The sequence below is a fragment of the Oncorhynchus nerka genome, linkage group LG14 (assembly GCF_034236695.1).
Source record: "Oncorhynchus nerka isolate Pitt River linkage group LG14, Oner_Uvic_2.0, whole genome shotgun sequence".
NCBI classification, from domain to species: domain Eukaryota; kingdom Metazoa; phylum Chordata; class Actinopteri; order Salmoniformes; family Salmonidae; genus Oncorhynchus; species Oncorhynchus nerka.
Genome location: NC_088409.1, coordinates 69249249 through 69270328, shown reverse-complemented (window position 1 = coordinate 69270328; position 21080 = coordinate 69249249). Strand labels below are relative to the sequence as shown.

Below are 21080 nucleotides of genomic sequence, written 5' to 3'. Positions count from 1 at the left end.
ATTTTAGTAAAAGTGTCGGTTTTAGCAGTCCGACTAATTTTCAACCTCAGTCCCTGGGCATGTTATTAAAAACAATTACAACAACAATACAGACAAACAATAAGCAGTGAGCACATGCAGAGCAACGTAGGACAAGCAACACGTAGCACGCAGACAGAGAAATAGCACAAAAAGCAACAAAACTAAATACATAAAGGCAACAAAGTGTTTCCACACCTCACAAGCTACAGACAACAGATAACATGGAAAGTGACAATACACAGCTAGGGATTATGTTCACAAGTCTGATTGTCCTTTAGCCATGTCTTTATATTTTATGTGAAGGTGTGATAGGTGGTGCAAGACATGGGAAGCACTCACAGAGAGCATACTTGCATACAGTTTTTCTCACATTGAGATGCAAACATGAGTCACTGAGCCACTTTGTAAAATGGACCATTACAGTAGTGAGTTTTTGTACAGCTTGTCTGCTCTTTGCATGCACATACAGTGCATTCGGAAAGTATTCAGACCCCTTGACCTTTTCCACATTTTGTTACATTACAGCCTTATTCTAAAATGGATTAAATACATTTTTTCCCTCATCAATCTACACACAATACCCCATAACTACAAAGGGAAAACAGGTTCCGAATTTTTTGTAAATGTATTACAAATAAAAACATATCTCTTATTTACATAAGTATTCAGACCCTTTGCTATGAGACTGAAATTGAAATTGAGCTCAGGTGCATCCTGTTTTCATTAATCATCCTTGAGATGTTTCTACAACTTGATTGGAGTCCACCTGTGGTAAATTAAATTGATTGGACATGATTTGGAAAGGCACACATCTATATATATATATATAAGGTCTCACAGTTGACAGTGCATGTCAGAGCAGAACCCAAGCCATGAGGTCTAAGGAATTGTCCGTAGAGCTCAGAGACCGGATTGTGTCGAGGCACAGATCTGGGGAAGGGTAGCAAAACATTTCAGCAGCATTGAAGGTCCCCAAGAACACAGTGGCCTCCATCATTCTTAATTGGAAGAAGTTTGTAACCACCAATACTCCTCCAAGACCTGGCCGCCAGGCCAAACTGAGCAATCGGGGGAGAAGGGCCTTGCTCAGGGAGGTGACCAAGAACCCGATGGTCACTCTGACAGAACTCCAGAGTTCCTCTGTGGAGATGGGAGAACTTTCCAGAAGGACAACCATCTCTGCAGCACTCCACCAATCAGGCCTTTATGGTAGAGTGGCCAGTCGGAAGCCACTCCTCAGTAAAAGGCACATGACAGAAACAAGATTCTCTGGTCTGATGAAACCAAGATTCAACTATTTGGCCTGAATGACAAGTGTTACGTCTGGAGGAAACCTGGCACCATCCCTACGGTGAAGCATGGTAGTGGCAACATCATGCTGTGGGGATGTTTTTCAGTAGCAGGGACTGGGAGACAAGTCAGGATTGAGGGATAGATGAATGGAGCTAAACAGAGAGATCCTTGATGAAAACCTGCTCCAGAGCGCTCAGGACCTCAGACTGGGGTGAAGGTTCACCTTCCAACAATGACTCTAAGCATACAGCCAAGACGACGCAGGACTGGCTCCGGGACAAGTCTCTGAATGTCCTTGAGTGGCCCAGCCAGAGCCCGGACTTGAACCCGATCGAACATCTCTGGAGAGACCTGAAAATAGCTGTGCAGCAACGCTCCCCATCCAACCTGACAGAGCTCGAGAGGATCTGCAGAGAAGAATGGGAGAAACTCCCCAAATACAGGTGTGCCAAACTTGTAGCGTCAAACCCATGAAGACTTGAGGCTGTAATCGCTGCCAAAGGTGTTTCAACAAAATACTAAGTAGAGGGTCTGAATATTTACGTAAATGTGTTTTTAAATTTTTTTTTTATACATTTGCAAAAAAAATCTGAACCTGTTTTTGCTTTGTTATTATGGGGTATTGTGTGTAGATTGATGAATAAAAATAACTACTTAATCCTTTTTATAATATGAACGTAACGTAACAAAATGTGGAAAAAGTCAAGGGATCTTAAAACTTCCCAAATGCACTGTAACAGCATCTGGAGGAGAAGCAGCACCTGCCACACCACCCTCCTTTCGGTCTGCCATTGTGATGATTATTAATAATGACTTAAATGACAGAGTGAAAAGAAGAATACAAATATACAGGATAAAACTATTCCAAAACATGCATCCTGTATATGCAAAAATATAATATACTTTTTGATCTAAATGCAAAGCCTTATGTTTGTGTCAAATCCAACACAGCACATGTGAGTAACTGACAACTTATTTTCAAGCATGGCGGTGGCTGCATCATGGTGTGGGTATGCTTGTTAATGGCAAAGACTTGGGAGTTTTTCAGGGTAAAAAGAAATGGGATGGCGCTAAGCCTGCTTCTGATGCTTTACACCAGACACTGGGAGAGAGGAATTCACCTTTCAGCAGGACAATAACTTACAACACAAGGCCAAACCTACACTGGAGTTGCTTACCATGAAGACAGTGAATATTCCTGAGTGGCCAATACAGTTTCGATTTAAATTTCGTCACATGCTTAAATGCTTACGGGCCCTTCCCAATGCAGAGAGAAAGAAAATAGAGATATAATCAATAAGTAAAAACAGGTAATAATAAATACACAATGAGTAAAGATATCTTTCCATGTTATTGTGGGTGTAGTGAAATGCTTGTGTTTCTAGCCCCGAAAGTGCAGTAATATCTGACAGGTAATATCTAACAATTTCACAACATATACCCAATACACGCACATCTATGTAGTCAAATCGAAGACTAAGATACAGTAGAATAGTATAGAATACAGTGTATAAATATGAGCTGAGTAATGCAAGATATGTAAACATTATTAAAATGACTGGTGTTCCCAGTTGTTTTGGAAGTGGAACATGAAACGCAGAAATGTCCGACTTGCTAACTAGTGATAGTTATTCATGTGCCGAGTTCAAACAGTTAACAAGTTGGAAATGTCTGTTTCCTAGTTTCAACTAGCACTTGACCGTGGCATTATGCCAGGTTAAAAACAAATAGGAACTGATGTCACGTTCAAAACAACTGGCAACTTGGAAATCTCTGAATTACGATTTCAGTCTGTTCAAGACAACTGGGCACTCTGGAAAAAAACAAGCTCAGACTGGGAAAAAAACAGTTTTGAACAGTCATCCAACTCGGAATTCCAAGTCGGAAACTCTGGCATTTTTATATGGCTCTGACTTTCAGACCTGGAGATCACTGACCTCATGATTTAACCTCGTTTTTTTTCAGAGATCCCAGTTGTCTTGAAAGCACCATTAGTGTTGGTTCTGACAAGCCTCACCGATGCTCAGATCTGTTATCCCAATGGCCGTAATCAGAACAAAAAAAGGAGGAAGCCGAAAAGTGAGCCACATACTGTACCAGTCAAAAGTTTGCACACACCTACTCATTCAAAGGTCACAAGCAGCAGGACTGATGGACAGCCTATCACACTCTCAAAAGCTTTATTTTCTCCAATCAGAATTCCTCCGTTGCTTGTCATTCCCTCAATTGCATTCCCCTACTCCAGTCTCTTGCAATGACCTCTCAACTTTCTGTGTCTGATAGAGAGTGTTATAGATGTGTACACAGTCTAGCATACATAAACACACACAGACCTTCGCTATGGAACACGTCTGGTTAGCGGGACAGAAGAATTCACACACTTATGAAGAGAACATCCCTGGTCATCCCTACTGCCTCTGATCTAGCGGACTCACTAAACACATGCTTCATTTGTAAATTATGTCTGAGTGTTGGAGCGTGCCCCTGGCTATCTGTGAATTTAAAAACAAGAAAATTATGCCACCTGGTTTGCTTTAAATAAGGAATTTGAAAACATATATACTTTTACTTTTACCTTTGATACTTAAGAATATTTTAGCAATTATGTTTACTTTTGATACTTAAGTATATTTAAAACCAAATACTTTTAGACTTTTACTTAATGCTAAGCATTCAAAATGTAACGAGTACTTTTGGGTGTCAGGGAAAATGTATGGAGTAGAAAGTACATTATTTTCTTTAGGAATGTAGTGGAGTAAACGTAAAAGTTGTAAGAAATATAAATAGTAAAGTACAGATACCCAAAAAAACGACGTATGTAGTACTTTAAAGTATTTTTTCTTAAGTACTTTACACCACTGCCAATTTGACCCCAGTTTATAGTGACCGGAAAACCTGATGCTGAACGTGAACCAGTAGATTATAGCCCTTTTATATGGTAGGCAGGTGCATATTGACATAATCAACTCTTCTAACCTCTATTACAGATAGTGAAGCCTTCATTACAAAGTAGTAGCCTACAGAGGAAAAGGCTGAGACTGCGAAGAAAAGATGCAAGTGGAGAGTAGAGACAAAAGACAGTGAAAAGAGTAAAGACACTTGAGCAGGTTAATAACACTCTTGTATCGCTGTTTATTTTTGTTGCTCATTCTCTCTTTATTGATCACTGTGGCTATGAATTCCCTGTGACAACACTGAAGAACAGCATCAAAGCCTGAGTCGTACCACCACACCACCCGAGACCCTTCTCTCCGCTTGCTCCGCTTGCTGTGGGGCGTATCTTCTTCTCTTGTTTTTATTCTTTAAGTGATGGAAAAAAACAAAAGTGCTGTAAACATGTTTGTCGCTGTGGAGCACCAGAAGCGTCAGGAAGCGTTGGTCTTGGAGGTCTGACAGGACTGTGGAAGCTCTCACTGCTGGATGCGACGCAGAGACTGGACCTGGAAGGTCTGAGCGTGGGAGCCCCACTCCCTGTAGTGTTTGTACTCTCCGCCATGACGGTCGCACTCCATGATGTACTGGTAGCCACGGTAACCGGGGAACTGGTAGCATACCCAGCTAATGGGGGAGAGGGAGAGAGGAAGAGGGTGAAGTGATAAAATACCAAGAAACAAGCCCGAGCCCTTACTCTGTAGAGCAAGGGTGGGCAAATGGCGGCCACTTTTGTACGGCCGCAGATCAAGTTCCACAAAAAAATCTAAGAAATACTGAAGGTGTAATTTCAAAACTTGGTGCAATTTCAGCAGTTTTTCTCTTGTTATGTCAGTCACTGACAGTCACTCAATTAGCACCTGTCAGCTAACATGATCTTAGATAGGTAAGTTATTCTAGCTGCCAGCTATATAAAGTTGCAGTAATCATGGTCGAATTACCGACCGGTGGTCTCCCTTTGATCATCAGATATCATATTAAAAACGGCAAATTTTTCTCTCAGCCAATTGCCAATGGCAAAATTAGTAGAATTGCAGGAAATTAACTGAAAAACGTTTGTCTTCGCTGTCAAGAGGAGGCTGCTAAAAATGTTTTGCTCGCAAGCTGGGGGGGGGCAACAAAATTTCGCTAAGGGCCAGGTCTGACTAAAAGTGTGGGTATGGATGTGGGTATGCAAAACCCCCTGCCACTATAGTCCCTCATGATGGTGTTCCGATTTTGTTTGTGGCCCCCACCCCCATCAAAGTTGTCCATCCCTGCTCTAGAGTCTAGACACTTGTAGATCAGAAAGAGTTTTAGCCTCTACAGTGCATGTTAGTCCTCTGTATAATATCCAGGGACACCATATAATAGCTATTTCTTTCTAAATGTTCACCATAGTGTTCCTTTAACACATTTGGCAGAGGTCAGTAAGGTCACTGGAACTAATTTAGATAATTCATCATTTCAGGCCTGAAATTGTTTTTCGCTTAGTTCTATTATGATCAATGACAGAAAGGATTATCCTCTCAAAGTTGATCTAGTTATTAAAATAGATTTTAATTATATAGTTATTACAATGAATTTTGTTCTTACTGCACATTACACGTTTTTAGCAGTTTGTCTCCTGACCACTAGACACAACTGATTCCTCTATTTCTGATTGTTATGAGCGTAGTCTTCTGTAGTGTGAAAAAGGAAGTCAGGGTTTCTACTCCTGCTACTTACGCTCCACTCTGGACCTGCATGGATCCGATCTCGTTGTTGCCCCAGCCCATGGCCTGCAGGGAGGGGTAGTCATCGTTCATCTCCCACTGCTTGCCAATGAAGTTCTCCCTTTCAAACACCACAATCTTGGACTCCTTATGGTTCTATGCAGTTCAGAGAGAGGAGTGGGAAATTTCATGTTACATTTAACCTGTTTCTCTCAGAACTATTTACAAAATATATACTGTGTAGAATTATGAGGGAAAGTAGGAAATCTTTATAAAACAGTGGTTTATTCACTTTGTTATTTGGTGCTTTCAATAACGCTGGTAGAGGCTACCAAGGATAGCTACTTGTATCTGTTAAATGTAATAATGACAGTGTCAGTAACAGTGAGTAGAGCCAGACTCTGTCAGTGTCAGTAACAAGAGCCAGAGACATGGACAGAGACCAGAACCCTGGCTTCTGTGCCAATATCAGGCCTGTTTTCCATTATCTGTACTAGCATATTATGTGAATTAATCAATGTATTGGGCATTCTAAGCGGAATTCTTCAATTAATATTGGAACGTAGCCCACAGAAGAGAGTGTCTGTCTGTCTGGCCTGGTCCGGCAGGAACAGGAAGTAGGCTTGACTAGTACACTCACGGCAGAGCAGACTGGGCGGAAGGACATCAACCTCTCAATGTGGTAGGCGTTGCTGCCGCTCCAGGACTCCCAGCGAGGGTACTCTCCACGCTCCAACACAAACTGCTGCCCAGAGAAGCTGGAGTGCTCGTACCCAACCCAGCTACACATACAGAGAGAGATAGATAGATAGATAGATAGATAGATAGATAGATAGATAGATAGATAGAGAGACAAAGAGTGACAGAGAGACATAGAGAGGATAGAGAGACAAATGGTACAGACAGACAGACAGACAGATGTTCATGTGGATAGATGCAAGGGTGGGGCAAGACTTTGTCATGTTTTCTTATTAAATTGTGTTTGTCCATGATACAGTATATGTCTATCAGTATCCCTTAGAAATGGTTGCCTGAGCAATAGTCCCCTGGCCCCTGAAGGATAACGTGTAACCTGTCAGGGAGATAAATATCCTTCAGTATGTAGATGTCTTTTGTATTTTGGGGGGCTGGCTGACTTACGCTCCACACTCGACCTTCAGTGAGCGAATGTTGTCCGCGCCACACTCCATGATGTTCTGGCAGGAAGCAGTGAACTCCATACGCTTTCCCTGGAAGTTCTCCTGGTCGTAGACTGTGATCTAGAACAGAGGATATAGTGCATATTTGCGATTTTCCAAACCATTATTGATGTTTTTTCAAATGTGTTTTTAACACAACCAGTGTGTCTCTGCTAGAGAACGCACTGCTGTGTGCAAAGATGTCCTTTTTCCTCCTCTTAAGACTTTTTATGAAAATGTGAAAGGTTGCGGAACGTAGTTCAATTGCTGTGGAAACATGGTATACACAACATTGACTCACCTTCCATGGTCCCATTGGGTTAGGAGTAGTCAGCGCCATGTTTGATATCTCAGTAAAAATGGACCTGCAGTGCAGAAAGCACACAGTCATGCAGAGTCACATTTCTGTTTGGTCTTACAGGGAGACCAGGGCTGACATGACTAAACCACCATGAGCCTCATCTCCAGTCAGCTCGAGCTCTTGCATCAGTCTGTGCCCAGCAGCTAATGCCCAAATATATTAATGTTATGGTTATGCTCATGTGGTAGGGACTATAGACTATGCTAGAGACAAACCCAAACAAAGCACTGCCCTGTGCTTTTGCTGATGATAATACAATGCACATAAGGGTGAGGGAGGAGAGGCACACCACAAAAACAGCTAGCTAAAGCCAGAGCGTTGATAGAAAGCAGGACACAGATACCAATCGAGAAGTGCAAATACCATAGTATAATACTGAAACTCCTCTTCAATACATAGGTCTGGTATCTAGCGTTGGTATGTAATACCACAAACAAAGTAGTACAATGCAAAGCATCCATCCACATTTCTGAATGACATGTGATAATGATGTTGTGCTTTATTAGTTGCTATAAATTCTACATGGTGAACCATTGTATCATGTGCCTGTAAGTCATGCAATTGTTACACTCTGAGTGTGTAATGTAAACTATGCTGTTGATGGCGTCACAGCATACATACAGTAGCATTCTAGTGTGATGCATGATGTTGACAGTGATGACGATTGGTGTGTCCATTTAGAGTATGTATGTGTTTCCTATGTGTTTGTGAGCATATGACCCTTTCTATACATTCCCAAGACTCAGCAGAAAACAGTAAAGGAAACAACAGGACAATGGACAATGTAAATGGACAACAATGCTGGCAAAAGGCTATAGGCTGAACGGTCTAAAGATGGAGGGCTTACCTGACCTACCCCAAAAAATAGCTGTGTAGTGCTCACGGGGGGCTCCACAAAACGATGTCCTGACCCCTGAGTAAACGGGCCTATTTATACACAGTGGTGGTGAATGGAGCCCAGGCCTGCAGGACGGGCTAGGAGTCAGCACATTACTGGGCCCTCCATTGTTCCATACTGAGCCACAGGGCTTTAGGCTCTCTAAAGCCACGGTGTGTTGGTGTACTGGTCTGGACGCAGGGCACCGTGCCCAGTGCCGATTAGCACAAGCCCCTGGACAACTGTCCGGACCCCATGATTATACAGACATAGACTACACCCAGTCCTGGCCCAGCCCTGCCCTGGTCATAGCCCAGCCCCTAACCCACGACATGCTTGCAGTAGTTCATGTATATGATGTTGAGGAAAAAGATAGGGAGACAGAAGGAGGATGTACCAAAAATCTAACCATTTAAAAATGTGTTTTGGTCAATATTGAACATACTGTTATTGTAATGCTGTGAACATAACCATCAGATTAAAATCATCCATCAATAAAAACACATGAAAAAATGTCAGCTATATATCAGATGTTCTGAGGCACCTATGACTTACACTTACACTCTCATGATGAGTGATATTAAGATTTAGAATTAAAGAAAACAAGTGTGCTCAACAAACTAACAAGATCTCCAGTGAACCAAGAATTTCATACTCACTGACAGCGCTCTTCAGAAGCCCTTCCCAAATAAAAAAAAGACTATAGTATACTATGGTATAAATACTACAGTATTCACTTCAGTGTTTTTGCTGACTTTCCTGCAGTATTTTTTTTACCAGGTAAGTTGACTTTGAACACATCCTCATCTACAGAAACAACCTGGGGAAAATAAGTTACAGGGGAGAGGAGGGGGGATGAATGAGCCAATTGGAAGCTGGGGATGATTAGGTGGCCATGATGGTTTGAGGGCCAGATTGAGAATTTAACCAGAACACCAGGGTTAACACCCCTACTCTTACAATAAGTGCCATGGGATCTTTAGTGACCACAGAGAGTCAGAACATCCATTTAACGTCCCATTCGAAAGAAAGCACTCTACACAGGGCAATGTCCCCAATCACTGCCCTGGGGCATTGGAATTTTTATTTTATTTTTTGACCAGAAGAAAGACTGTCTCCTACTCGCCCTCCAACATCTCTTCCAGCAACATCTGGTCACCCATCCAGGATCAACGCTGTTTTGCTTGAGAGGCAAGCCAAAAGTCGGATGCAGGATGGTATGCTTCTGGCTCCATTCACTGTTGTGAGGACAGACGCTGGGAGATGAGAAGCAAGTACAGGGAGTGAACATTCAATGAATATCGGATATGAAACGAAACAAGGACAGCATCTGGACAAGGGAAACATAACAAAAATAATGCTGACACGGGGATGAAACTGAGGAACAGACAGACATAGGGAAGGCAATCAAAACCATGTGCCAGAGAGGGGGAGTGGGAGCAGGCGTGACAGTACCCCCCCCCAGGGGCCCCCACCTGGGCGAGCCTGACAGGCCGGCCGTGGCGTGGGAGCCGAACGAACCGGCTGAGGCATGGAAGCCCGTCGAGCCGGATAAGGCGTGGGAGCCCGACGAGCCGGCTGAGGCATGGAAGTCTGACGAGCCAGCTGATGCATCCCTGGTTCCTTTGGCCGCGGGACCCAGACCCGACGTCGCCAAACAAAACAAAAAAAAACCCTGATGCTTCCAATATGGTGTCAGCATTCTGTGAGGACAGACGCTGGAAGATGAGAAGCAAGTACAGGTTGTGAACATGTAATGAATAGCGGACATGAAACGAATCAAGGACAGCGTTTGGACAAGGGAAACATAACGACAATAATGCTGACACGGGGATGAAACTGAGGAACAGACAGATATAGGGGAGGCAATCAAAACCGTGATGGAGTACATGTGAGTCCAATGTAGCGCTAATGCGCATAACGATGGTGACAGGTGTGTGTAATGAAGGGCAACCTGGCGCCCTCGAGCGCCAGAGAGGGGGAGCGGGAGCAGGTGTGACAACTGTAGTGTTTTTGCTAACAAAACAGTAGAGTGAATACTGTAGTAAAAAAAAAATGAATGTAGTGTTTTTGAAGATTGTAGTATACTGTAGTATTTACTGTAGTGTTTTTGATGACTGTAATATACTATGGTATTTACTGTAGTATTTTTGCAGACATTACTGTAGTATTTACTGTAGTGTTTTTGTTTTATTATCTTTAACATGGAAGTGCAGGCTTTCTCCTTGAGGAAACCTACTGGAGAAATACTAAAAGAGAAAATGTTCCTTAAAGGGTAACTCTCAACCACAATTTCATCCTTTGCCAAACACCTTCAAATTAAATCAAAATGCATTCAGGTGAGAAGTTGTGGGTGGGGGGATTTGTTCATAAATTCTCCTAACCCTAAACGTAACCCTTTAACCTAACTCCTAAACTTAATCCTAACCTTAACCCTAACCCCTAGCCTAGCTAACGTTAGCAGCTAGCTAATGTTAGCCACCTAGCTAGAATTCTTAACATATCACACGTTTTGCGAATTCGTAACATATTGTATGCTTTGCATATTCATCACATATAATATGAATTGTAATTCGTAACATATCATATGAAATGGGTGATGGACGTCCACAAATTAATACATACCATACGAAATATAACTAAATACTAAATGGAATGTCTTGGATTTACGTACAGAATAATACAAAATGCTCTGAGACCAGGTTGCTTACCAAGACGTTGCCAAATAAGGCACGCTGTCATCTGCTTTTATAGTAAGCCTTGAGGTGGTACAACCCAGCACATCTAGAAGGGAGAGTATTTCATACTGAACAGCTCACTTTTGGTGACATAGAGGCACCATCACGATTTCAATGGTAGAGTTGAACCGTATGGGCTTCATCTCAATCCAGCGCATCCACATCTGCGGTGGAAGGTGGTCGACCTACAGCCGTGTTTGTCAGACCATGAGACATCCCGAAAATCGAACCGTTTGGGCTAGAAACTAATATGACGTCTGAAGGTAACCCATACAAATGAATGGAAGTACAGAGGTAGTTTTGTTCCAAAAAAAACAAATATATATATATATATATATAAAATAAAAGTTATATATATATATATATATATATATATATATTATGTCTCCTAGATATAGGACGGACACTTCAAAACCTTATCCTATGATAAATGTTTTACTGTCTTTATTCCGATTTATGAATGTGTTATTCAATGCGTCCCCGCCCCCCAACGGCTTAGACTCTTAGAGTATATTAAGCATCATTATCAATGAACTGTTTGTGTGTTTGTGTTTGTGTGTGTGTGTGTGTGTGTGTGTGTGTGTGTGTGCATGCGTGCCTGCCTCCCTGCATGCCGGTTCTACACACAATAGGTCAGCACATTGCTTGCTCAGAGAGAGAGAGAGAGAGAGAGAGAGAGAGAGAGAGAGAGAGAGAGAGAGAGAAAGAGAGAGAGAGAGAGAGAGAAAGAGAGAGAGAGAGAGAGAGAGAGAGAGAGAGAGAGAGAGAGAGAGAGAAAGTAAGTAGTTGGGTACATTCTGCTGATGATGGTGGCTGTGTGTCCAGGACCCCACAGTAGCGCAGGACAACAAAGCGAGCAGCCGACTCAGCACGGCTCAGTGGAGATCAGCATACATGACCCCTGACCCGCCCTCCGCACCTAAAGAGAACCCCACTCATCCAATGACGAGGTGGGATCCCGGCCCAATAGTCGGCGTGGGGATGTAAATGTATATATATCCCTACTCTGGGGGCCTGATTCTAACTCTTAGGCTTATCCATCTGGATGTCCATTCCTCCCTTGTACCTGACAAGCAGCCACTTGGTGAGATTCACGCTCAGGGAAGGGGGTTGTGAGTGAGAGAGATGGGGGGGCAAAGGTGGGGTCTCTTCATCCCTTGACCTAAATAAGGAACTGTCAAAAAGTGTTTTACTTCAATTAACTCTGGGATACACTCTATCTTATATCAAGAGAGCGATGTTTTGCAATACTTTGACATTCTGTCTGTTCTGTGGTTCATTTAATGGGGAAATGGCAGTCAGTGAGATGCGAGGCCATGTTTGATTGTGATCTCCTTTCAGCTCAGTAATACGACATGACAAGCCTCCCTGCATCTGACAGATGAAAGTGTGCTCAGTGCCACTGAATTTAGTAATTGTAAGAAAAGTATGCTTGAACAAGTTGTTTAAAAAGGATCTTTGGAGATTTTGTATTTTGTATTTTGTATTTTTTCACAGAGCAATTGCTATTTACGGAATAGATATAATATTTAGTGGGGGTAAATTGTGCAGGCAAGTCTCTTAGAACAGGCTTTAACATCAAAATGTGTTTTGGAGTAGAGATAATGAGAGACAAAAATCCTCTAAACCAGTATAGATTAAATACTTGAGTGACAAGATAAAAGTAGATTATGTTCGTATTAACAGTTTGGGTGGAGAAGTGCGTTTTAATATGGATTTTTGTCAAAAGACAAATATTGAAATTTGGTTGGTATTTTTTTCTCTTGTAGGAAACATTCTTCTTTGCAATCTCTCATTGATATCTATTCAGCTGTACAGATATATGACGCTAGGGGGCCGGGGGCCTGTTGAATAGATACACAGCTGGGGGTGGGTTGCAAGTAGCTTAGTGTTTAAGGGCATTGTGCCATTAACTGAATGTTTGCTGGTTTGAATCTCTGAGCCAACTATGTGAAAAATCTGTTGATGTTCCCTTGAGCAAAGCACTTAACACTAATTGCTCATGTAAGTTTCTCTGGATAAGGGTGTCTGCCAAATGACCAAAATGAGTGTCACAATATGGATGTCAAATGAAGTTGTTTTTCCAAGAGGCTTGGCTTTAACCTCTCTCCCTCTTTATTTCTCTCAATCTCTTCCTGTTCGGCCACAGATTCGACCATGTCCCACTCTGGAGCCCAGGGCAGCATTGGGAGCCACCCAGCCATGGGACTGCGTGCCCACAAAGTAGGTCTTCACATTTTCTTTTACAAACTACTCTAATAATGCAATCTCTAGCCAAGATACTGATAACCATATCAAATAATTAACAGTGTTATATTATAACTTATTACAGTAAATATCCATGCTGTGATATTGTCTATCTTTTCAGATGTACCTGTTTGAGTTTGAGAACTTCCAGGGTCGTATGATGGAGTGCATCACTGAGTGCCGTAACCTGTGTGAGAAGGGCTTCGAGAAGATCGGCTCCATCAGGGTGGAGTGTGGACCGTACGTCATGCCTAACTGCATCTGTTTACATAGAAGATAGAAATTATTCTGTGGGATTCATACACTATATATACAAAAGTATTTGGACACCACTTCAAATTAGTGTATTTGACTATTTCAGCCACACCCGTTGCTGACAGGTATATAAAATCGAGGACACCGCCATGCAATCTCCATAAACAAACATTGGCAGTAGAATGGCCTTACTGAAGAGCTCAGTGACATTCAACATGGCACCGTCATAGGATGCCACCTTTCCAACAAGTCTGTTCATCAAATTTCTGCCCTGCTAAAGCTGCCCCGGTCAACTGTAAGTGCTGTTATTTTGAAGGGGAAACATCTAGGAGCAATAACAACTCCGCCGCGAAGTGGTAGGCCACACAATCTCAAAGCTGTGTGGCCTACCACACAAAATGAAGTGCGTTGCGATTAAAAATGGACTGTCCTCGGTTGCAACACTCACTACCGAGTTCCAAACTGCCTCGGGAAGCAACATCAGCACAATAACTTTTTGTTGGGAGATTCAAGAAATGGGTTTCCATGGCCGAGGAACCGCACAAGCATAAGATCACCATGTGCAATGCCAAGCATCAGCTGGAGTGGTGTAAAGCTCGCCACCATTTGACTGGAGCAGTGGAAATGTGTTTTCTGGAGTGATTAATCACTCTTCACCATCTGACAGTCCAACGGACAAATCTGGGTTTGGTGGATGCCAGGAGAACACTACCTGCCCGAATGCATTGTGCCAACTGTAAAGTTTGGTGGAGAAGGAATAATGGTCTGGGGCTGTTTTTCATATTTCAAGCTAAGCCCCTTAGTTCCAGTGAAAGGAAATCTTAATGCTACGGCATACAATGACATTCTAGACGATTCTGTGCTTCCAACTGTGTGCCAACAGTTTGGGGAAGGCCCTTTCCTGTTTCAGTAACCTCACTAATGCTCTTGTGGCTGAATGGAAGCAAGTCCCCACAGCAATGTTCCAACATCTAATGGAAAGCCTTCCCAGAAGAGTGGAGGCTGTTATACCAGCAAAGGGGGGACCAACTCCATGTTAATGCCCATTATTTTGGAATGAGATTTTCAGTGAGCAGGTGTCCATATACTTTTGGTCATGTAGTGTATTATTTGAGAACTTAGAGTAAAGTTGTTAGCTGGAGCGTGTCCAGAAGAAAGCTTGCATTTTTAGCGGGTTGTACACCAGCTACCTCCAAACCCTCAGAATCATTCTTAGCGGGTTGCACACCAGCTACCTCGAAACCCTCAGAATCATATCCTTGGACAGAAGATGGGAGCTGATCTGCCGGACATTTGCTAAATCCCTGCAGAATTCCCAGTTTGCAGACCTTGTCCCCCCTACCAGATAGCAGATTACTGGATGGGCAACCCGCAACAGCCACAAACTGAACACTCCCATGACACGCACAGGCCACTATCAGGACTCTCCCATTCAATACTTCACTAAACTGATCAATGCACACACCATATAGCCCAGGGGCCTTAGAAATGCCTTCCAAAGAACTCTAAAGATGCCTTTTGTAAAGCTGCCAACTGAACCTTGTTGTTGTAGTATTGTTGTTTTGTATACAGTATATTGCACATTTTAAGATTTTAATATATTAAGTGTTTTGCAAGTTTAGGATTTTACTATTTGATAATTATATGTGATTGATGTTATGATTGTAAATTGGTTGACAATTCAGTCTATGACTGTGAGAAACCAATAAAACCTACAACTACTATTAAAGTTATCTTAGTCCAATGAAACACCTGAAACATTGTTAATTTACAACATGCGATCTCCAGTGAATCATGACTTTTGCAATGAACATGTGACATCTAACATGATGTCGCCTAAGAACCTTGAAATCACTTAGCTATCCCTAGCCTTAAGGCTTCTAATCACTTAGCTGTACCTAGCCTTAAGGCTTCTGATCACTTAGCTGTACCTAGCCTTAAGGCTTCTAATCACTTAGCTGTACCTAGCCTTAAGGCTTCTAATCACTTAGCTGTACCTAGCCTTAAGGCTTCTGATCACTTAGCTGTACCTAGCCTCAAGGCTTCTGATCACTTAGCTATCCCTAGCCTTAAGGCTTCTAATCACTTAGCTATCCCTAGCCTTAAGGCTTCTAATCACTTAGCTATCCCTAGCCTTAAGGCTTCTGATCACTTAGCTATCCCTAGCCTTAAGGCTTCTAATCACTTAGCTATCCCTAGCCTTAAGGCTTCTGATCACTTAGCTGTACCTAGCCTTAAGGCTTCTAATCACTTAGCTATCCCTAGCCTTAAGGCTTCTGATCACTTAGCTATCCCTAGCCTTAAGGCTTCTAATCACTTAGCTGTACCTAGCCTTAAGGCTTCTGATCACTTAGCTATCCCTAGCCTTAAGGCTTCTGATCACTTAGCTATCCCTAGCCTTAAGGCTTCTGATCACTTAGCTATCCCTAGCCTTAAGGCTTCTGATCACTTAGCTATCCCTAGCCTTAAGGCTTCTAATCACTTAGCTGTACCTAGCCTTAAGGCTTCTGATCACTTAGCTGTACCTAGCCTCAAGGCTTCTGATCACTTAGCTATCCCTAGCCTTAAGGCTTCTAATCACTTAGCTATCCCTAGCCTTAAGGCTTCTGATCACTTAGCTATCCCTAGCCTTAAGGCTTCTAATCACTTAGCTATCCCTAGCCTTAAGGCTTCTAATCACTTAGCTATCCCTAGCCTTAAGGCTTCTGATCACTTAGCTATCCCTAGCCTTAAGGCCTTAAGGCTTCTGATCATGTTTATGAGAGAGTTGTGTTAATTCAGTATAAGTGTGTTATAGTTGTGCTGTAACACTTTTATAATGTCCCCATACAGCTGGGTGGGCTATGAGCAGCAGAACCTGAGCGGAGAAATGTTCATGCTGGAGAAGGGAGAGTACCCCCGCTGGGATACCTGGAGCAACAGCTATAGGTGTGACCGCTTCATGTCCGTCAGGCCTGTTCGCATGGTGAGTCTATCCATTCATTAATCCATCCATCCATCCATCCATCCATCACTACATCACTACATCAATAATCTAGTCTATGTGGCTTCCCCTCCTCATCTGGGGGCTGTGGCTGAATAAGTGGGTAAACTCTATTGCTGACATCACTCTCTCTGTCCCTCTATACCTACAGGACACCCAGGATCACAAGATATGCCTATTTGAGTGTAATAACTTTGAGGGCCGTAAGATGGAAGTTTGTGATGAGGATATCCCGAGTCTGTGGTCCTATGGCTTCCAGGACCGTGTGGCCAGCATCCAGGTCACTGGTGGAACGTGAGTTGACACGTTAACTTATCAATCAATCTACCCATCCATTTGATTTAAGGCGTTGTTAACTTCCATTAACTCGCTCTCATTTTCTCCATCCATCTCCCTGGGTGACAGTTGGGTTGGCTATCAGTACCCCGGTTACCGTGGCTACCAGTACGTGTTCGAGTGCGGCGTCTTCAAGCATTGGAACGAGTGGGGCGCCCACCATCCTCGGATCCAGTCCATCCGTAGAGTGAGGGACATGCAGACACATCGCAGAGGCTGCTTTGAGTGGACCGTCTAGATGGGGCCAGGCAGGCGACGGGTTGTGGGCCAGCAAGACAGATGGGAAGGGGTCTGGCTAGCCCTGGAGCTAACCATTCCAGAGTCTGGAGTTCCATCTTGGATCTCCACATAGCCAACATAAGCTAACAGCTAATGACATAACATCACTGGCTCCACCTCAATCACTTACTAGTTGTAACATTCAGGGTGTGTGTACTGTATTGCACAATCGCTGAATGAAGACATTGCCACCTACTGGGAAAAGGTTGTTACTGCAGTTCACCTGCAGCTGACTTCCACAATGCCTGAATATAATAATACTGGTGAAACTGATAGCTGTACTCTCTGTTCCAAGACCTGATAGAATTATAGCATGAGAAGATTTATGATGGGGATTTTAATGGGGGAAAGGGAATTAGTTAACAAAGATTTTAAGAAGTTATATAGCTTCATTAGTTTGTGTTCACTAATTTGTTTCCATATCTGCAAACCCATTGATTTTATACATATTACTTACTTGTTTCTTAGCTATATACCAAATGATGCCGAATAAGCCTGTTCATTACAATGCTCCACCCTCCTGCAATCTGTGAATGATTTTAGAGAGTAGAGATACTAGGGACTCCACTCAAGCCAGTCCCTAAACTACCATGGACAGCTGCCAGCTCTGCGCTCTGTCCGTGCCCTACAGTGAGCTCAATCATCCACAGGGAGACACTGTTTACCAATGTACTCTCCCCATGGCCACCATCTAGTCTAGGGATTCCACCTCAACCATAATGTCCCTAATGACATTCTACCTTCAAGGCTTCAAAGCTATGCCCATGACCCACTCGGTCGAGGGCAGTGAAGCTTTCCAATGACCCACTCTATCCAGGGCAGTGACGCTATGCTCACGACCCACTCAGTCTAGGGTAACAGACTCAGTTTAAAGCAGTGAGGCTGTCTGAAGGAGGAAGTGAGCTAGGGGGTATGATTGGGAGACAGGCTGCTGTAGACTACCTGGTAGTGTTTTTCTAGACATGCCAACCTTTTGGGAGACCCCTCCCCCTCTTAATGATGGGGTTGCAGAGGAGTGTTGTTATATACACTATATATTTCTCAGGGATGCTGGCATCTGGAAATAAACTTTCCAATAAAAAAAACAAAGTGAAATTGATAAAGCTTCCTAACCTCAGTGCTGGACATGCAGTCAGTGGCTCATGTCAAGTTGCTTGTTTGACTTTTTGTTCTCTTGTGTGTTTTATGATCGTCTGTGGTGTTTGTCCCACATTTTAATCTAAACTATGCTGAACATTCAAACAATTATTGTACTCAATATAGATATCCTCACAAAGGCAATCCTACATCAACTTCAACAGCGACAAATTGTAACCATGTCATGTTCATGCAATCAGACAAATAGTCCATGAGTTTTCCCATTGGGAATTTACCATATGACGAACAATGTAAGTATACAACAAGTTATTTCTCGCTTATACCCTTTAATCATATATAATTGGAATGCTTATTCACAGTTATCCATCAGACACATTTTCAGAAAGTTCAGGTCAACAGAAATTTGACCCCTGACCTCTAGGGTACATATCAGAATGAATTACCTGTATAAATGGCTTTAAAACAGGAACCCTGATACATTTCAAACTTTGTTTGACAAGTGGTTCTGAAAGGCCATGAAATTACCATTCAAATTATATATAATATAACCAACTTTGAAAGAATCAGCTGCAACTATTGTTTAAATATTGCCTATATTGTGCCATTGACATTAGAATCTTGGAAGCTTCGCCATAGAATTCCATGAAATGGGGCAGCTACACTACAGGTCAAAAGTTTAGAACACCTACTCATTCAAGGGTTCTTCTTTATTTTTACTGTTTTCTACATGGTAGAATAATAATGAAGACATCAAAACTATGAAATAACACATATGGAATCATGTAGTAACCAAAACAGTGTTAAACAAATCAAAATATATTTTATATTTCAGATTCTTCAAAGTAGCCACCATTTTCCTTGATGACAGCTTTGCACACTGTAAGCATTCTCTCAACCAGCTTCACCTGGAATGCTTTTCCAACAGTCTTGAAGGAGATAGCACATATGCTGAGCACTTGTTGGCTGATTTTCCTTCACTCTGCGGTCTGACTCATCCCAAACCATCTCAATTTGGTTGAGGTCGGGGGATTGTGAAGGCCAGGTCATCTGATGCAGCACTCCATCACTCTCCTTCTTGGTAAAATAACCATTACACAGTCTGAAGGTGTGTTGTGTCATTGTCCTGTTGAAAAACAAATGATAGTCTCACTAAGCCCAAACCAGATGGGAGGGCGTATTGCTGCAGAATGCTGTGGAGTGCAGTGTCACCAGCAAAGCACCCCAACACCATAGCACCTCCTCCTCCATGCTTCTCGGTGGGGAATACACATGCGGAGATCATCTGTTCACCCACACCACGTCTCACAAAGACACGGTCGGTTGGAACCAAAAATCTCCAATTTGGACTCATCAGACCAAAGGACACATTTCCACTGATTTAATGTCCATTGCTTGTGTTTCCTAGCCCAAGCAAGTCTCTTCTTGTTATTGGTGTTCTTTAGTAGTGGTTTCTTTGCAGCAATTAAACCATGAAGGAGTGATTCACACAGTCTCCTCTGAACAGTTGATGTTGAGATGTGTCTATTACTTGAACTCTGTGAAGCATTTATTTGGGCTGCAATTTCTGAGGCTGGTAACGCTAATGAACTCATCCTCTGCAGCAGAGGTAACTCTGGGTCTTCCTTTCTTGTGGCAGTCCTCGTGAGAGCCAGTTTCATCATAGCGCTTGATGGTTTTTGCGACTGCACTTGAAGAAACTTTCAAAGTTCTTGAAATGTTCCGTATTGACTGACCTTCATGTCTTAAAGTAATGATGGACTGTCGTTTCTCTTTGCTTATTTGAGCTGTTCTTACCATAATATGGACTTGGTCTTTTACCAAATTGGGTTATCTTCTGTATACCACGCCTTCCTTGTCACAACACAACTCTGATTGGCTCAAACGCATTTAAGAAGGAAATAAATTCCACAAATGAACTTTTAACATGACACACCTGTTAATTGAAATGCATTCCGGGTGACTAACTCATGAAGCTGGTTGAGAGAATGTCAAGAGTGTGCAAAGCTATCATCAAGGCAAAGGGTTGCTATTTGAAGAATATAAAATATCAAATATATTTTGATTTGTTTAACACTTTTTTTGGTTACTACATGATTCCATATGTGTTATTTCATAGTCTTGATGTCTTCACTATTATTCTACAATGTAGAAAATAATTTTAAAAAATAAATAAAAGCCCTTGAATCAGTAGGTGTTGTAAAACTTTTCTCCGGTAGTGTGTGTTTTAGGATTGTAACTTTGGTGATAGAGGCACCAACTTGCACACATACAGCTAGAACAGGGTTTTACAAAGATTTGTACATATATGGCCATCACAGAATTCCCTCACTAACCCCACAGAAGCCCTTTTCCAATATGGCTACAAAAACAACTTAATGGCTTCTTACTGGACAATTCATGGTGATGTAGAATACACAACCACATGAGCCTGATATATAAGGATGTTACATTATTCACATTATTCATTATGGTAAGAATGTGCCCAAAAAGCTGTCTGAATAGTTGATTTCTGTAGATATTATAAATAACTGCAATAGTTCACCTTCAAACATGTAAAATGGATATGCACATGTGGATAGTAATGGATGTGATCCAATGAAAAAGGGACAAACTGCTTGACAACCTACACTGGCTAAGTGACCGTTTTTACAGTTTCTGGGAATCGTGTAATGATCATGTCATAAATCGATTGGAAGTTACAGTAACAAATATATTAGTCATAGGCTGTTCAATGCGGGAGCGCATGTCCATGTGCTGGTTGGCCACAGCAGACATGCATGCAGGGTGAA

General features: G+C 42.3%; 2 protein-coding genes and 1 non-coding gene across 4 annotated transcripts; 1 reads left to right on the top strand and 2 right to left on the bottom strand.

The window, feature by feature from the left end:
* Window positions 1-4426: 4426 nt before the first annotated feature.
* On the bottom strand, window positions 4427-8425 carry LOC115141766 (beta-crystallin A1-2-like). Of its 2 annotated transcripts, none has more exons than XM_029680944.2 (6): window positions 8326-8425; window positions 7419-7482; window positions 7080-7198; window positions 6580-6721; window positions 5953-6095; window positions 4427-4872 (listed from the first exon to the last, which is right to left on the bottom strand). In XM_029680944.2, the coding sequence occupies exons 2-6, from the start codon at window positions 7455-7457 to the stop codon at window positions 4725-4727; spliced, it is 591 nt and encodes a 196-aa protein (XP_029536804.1). In that variant the 5' UTR covers window positions 7458-7482; window positions 8326-8425; the 3' UTR covers window positions 4427-4724. The 2 variants fall into 2 exon arrangements, with proteins under 2 accessions (XP_029536804.1, XP_029536805.1); XM_029680945.2 differs by having other exon boundaries at window positions 8335-8413.
* A 2142-nt stretch (window positions 8426-10567) lies between these two features.
* On the bottom strand, window positions 10568-10622 carry LOC115142289 (U7 small nuclear RNA). Its single transcript, XR_003865495.1, has one exon. It is a non-coding gene; the product is annotated as a U7 small nuclear RNA (small nuclear RNA).
* Window positions 10623-12065: 1443 nt separating this feature from the next.
* LOC115141765 (beta-crystallin B3-like) lies at window positions 12066-17719 on the top strand. Its single transcript, XM_029680943.2, has 6 exons — window positions 12066-12177; window positions 13243-13316; window positions 13462-13580; window positions 16428-16560; window positions 16730-16872; window positions 16984-17719. The coding sequence occupies exons 1-6, from the start codon at window positions 12081-12083 to the stop codon at window positions 17150-17152; spliced, it is 735 nt and encodes a 244-aa protein (XP_029536803.1). The 5' UTR covers window positions 12066-12080; the 3' UTR covers window positions 17153-17719.
* Window positions 17720-21080: the final 3361 nt, after the last annotated feature.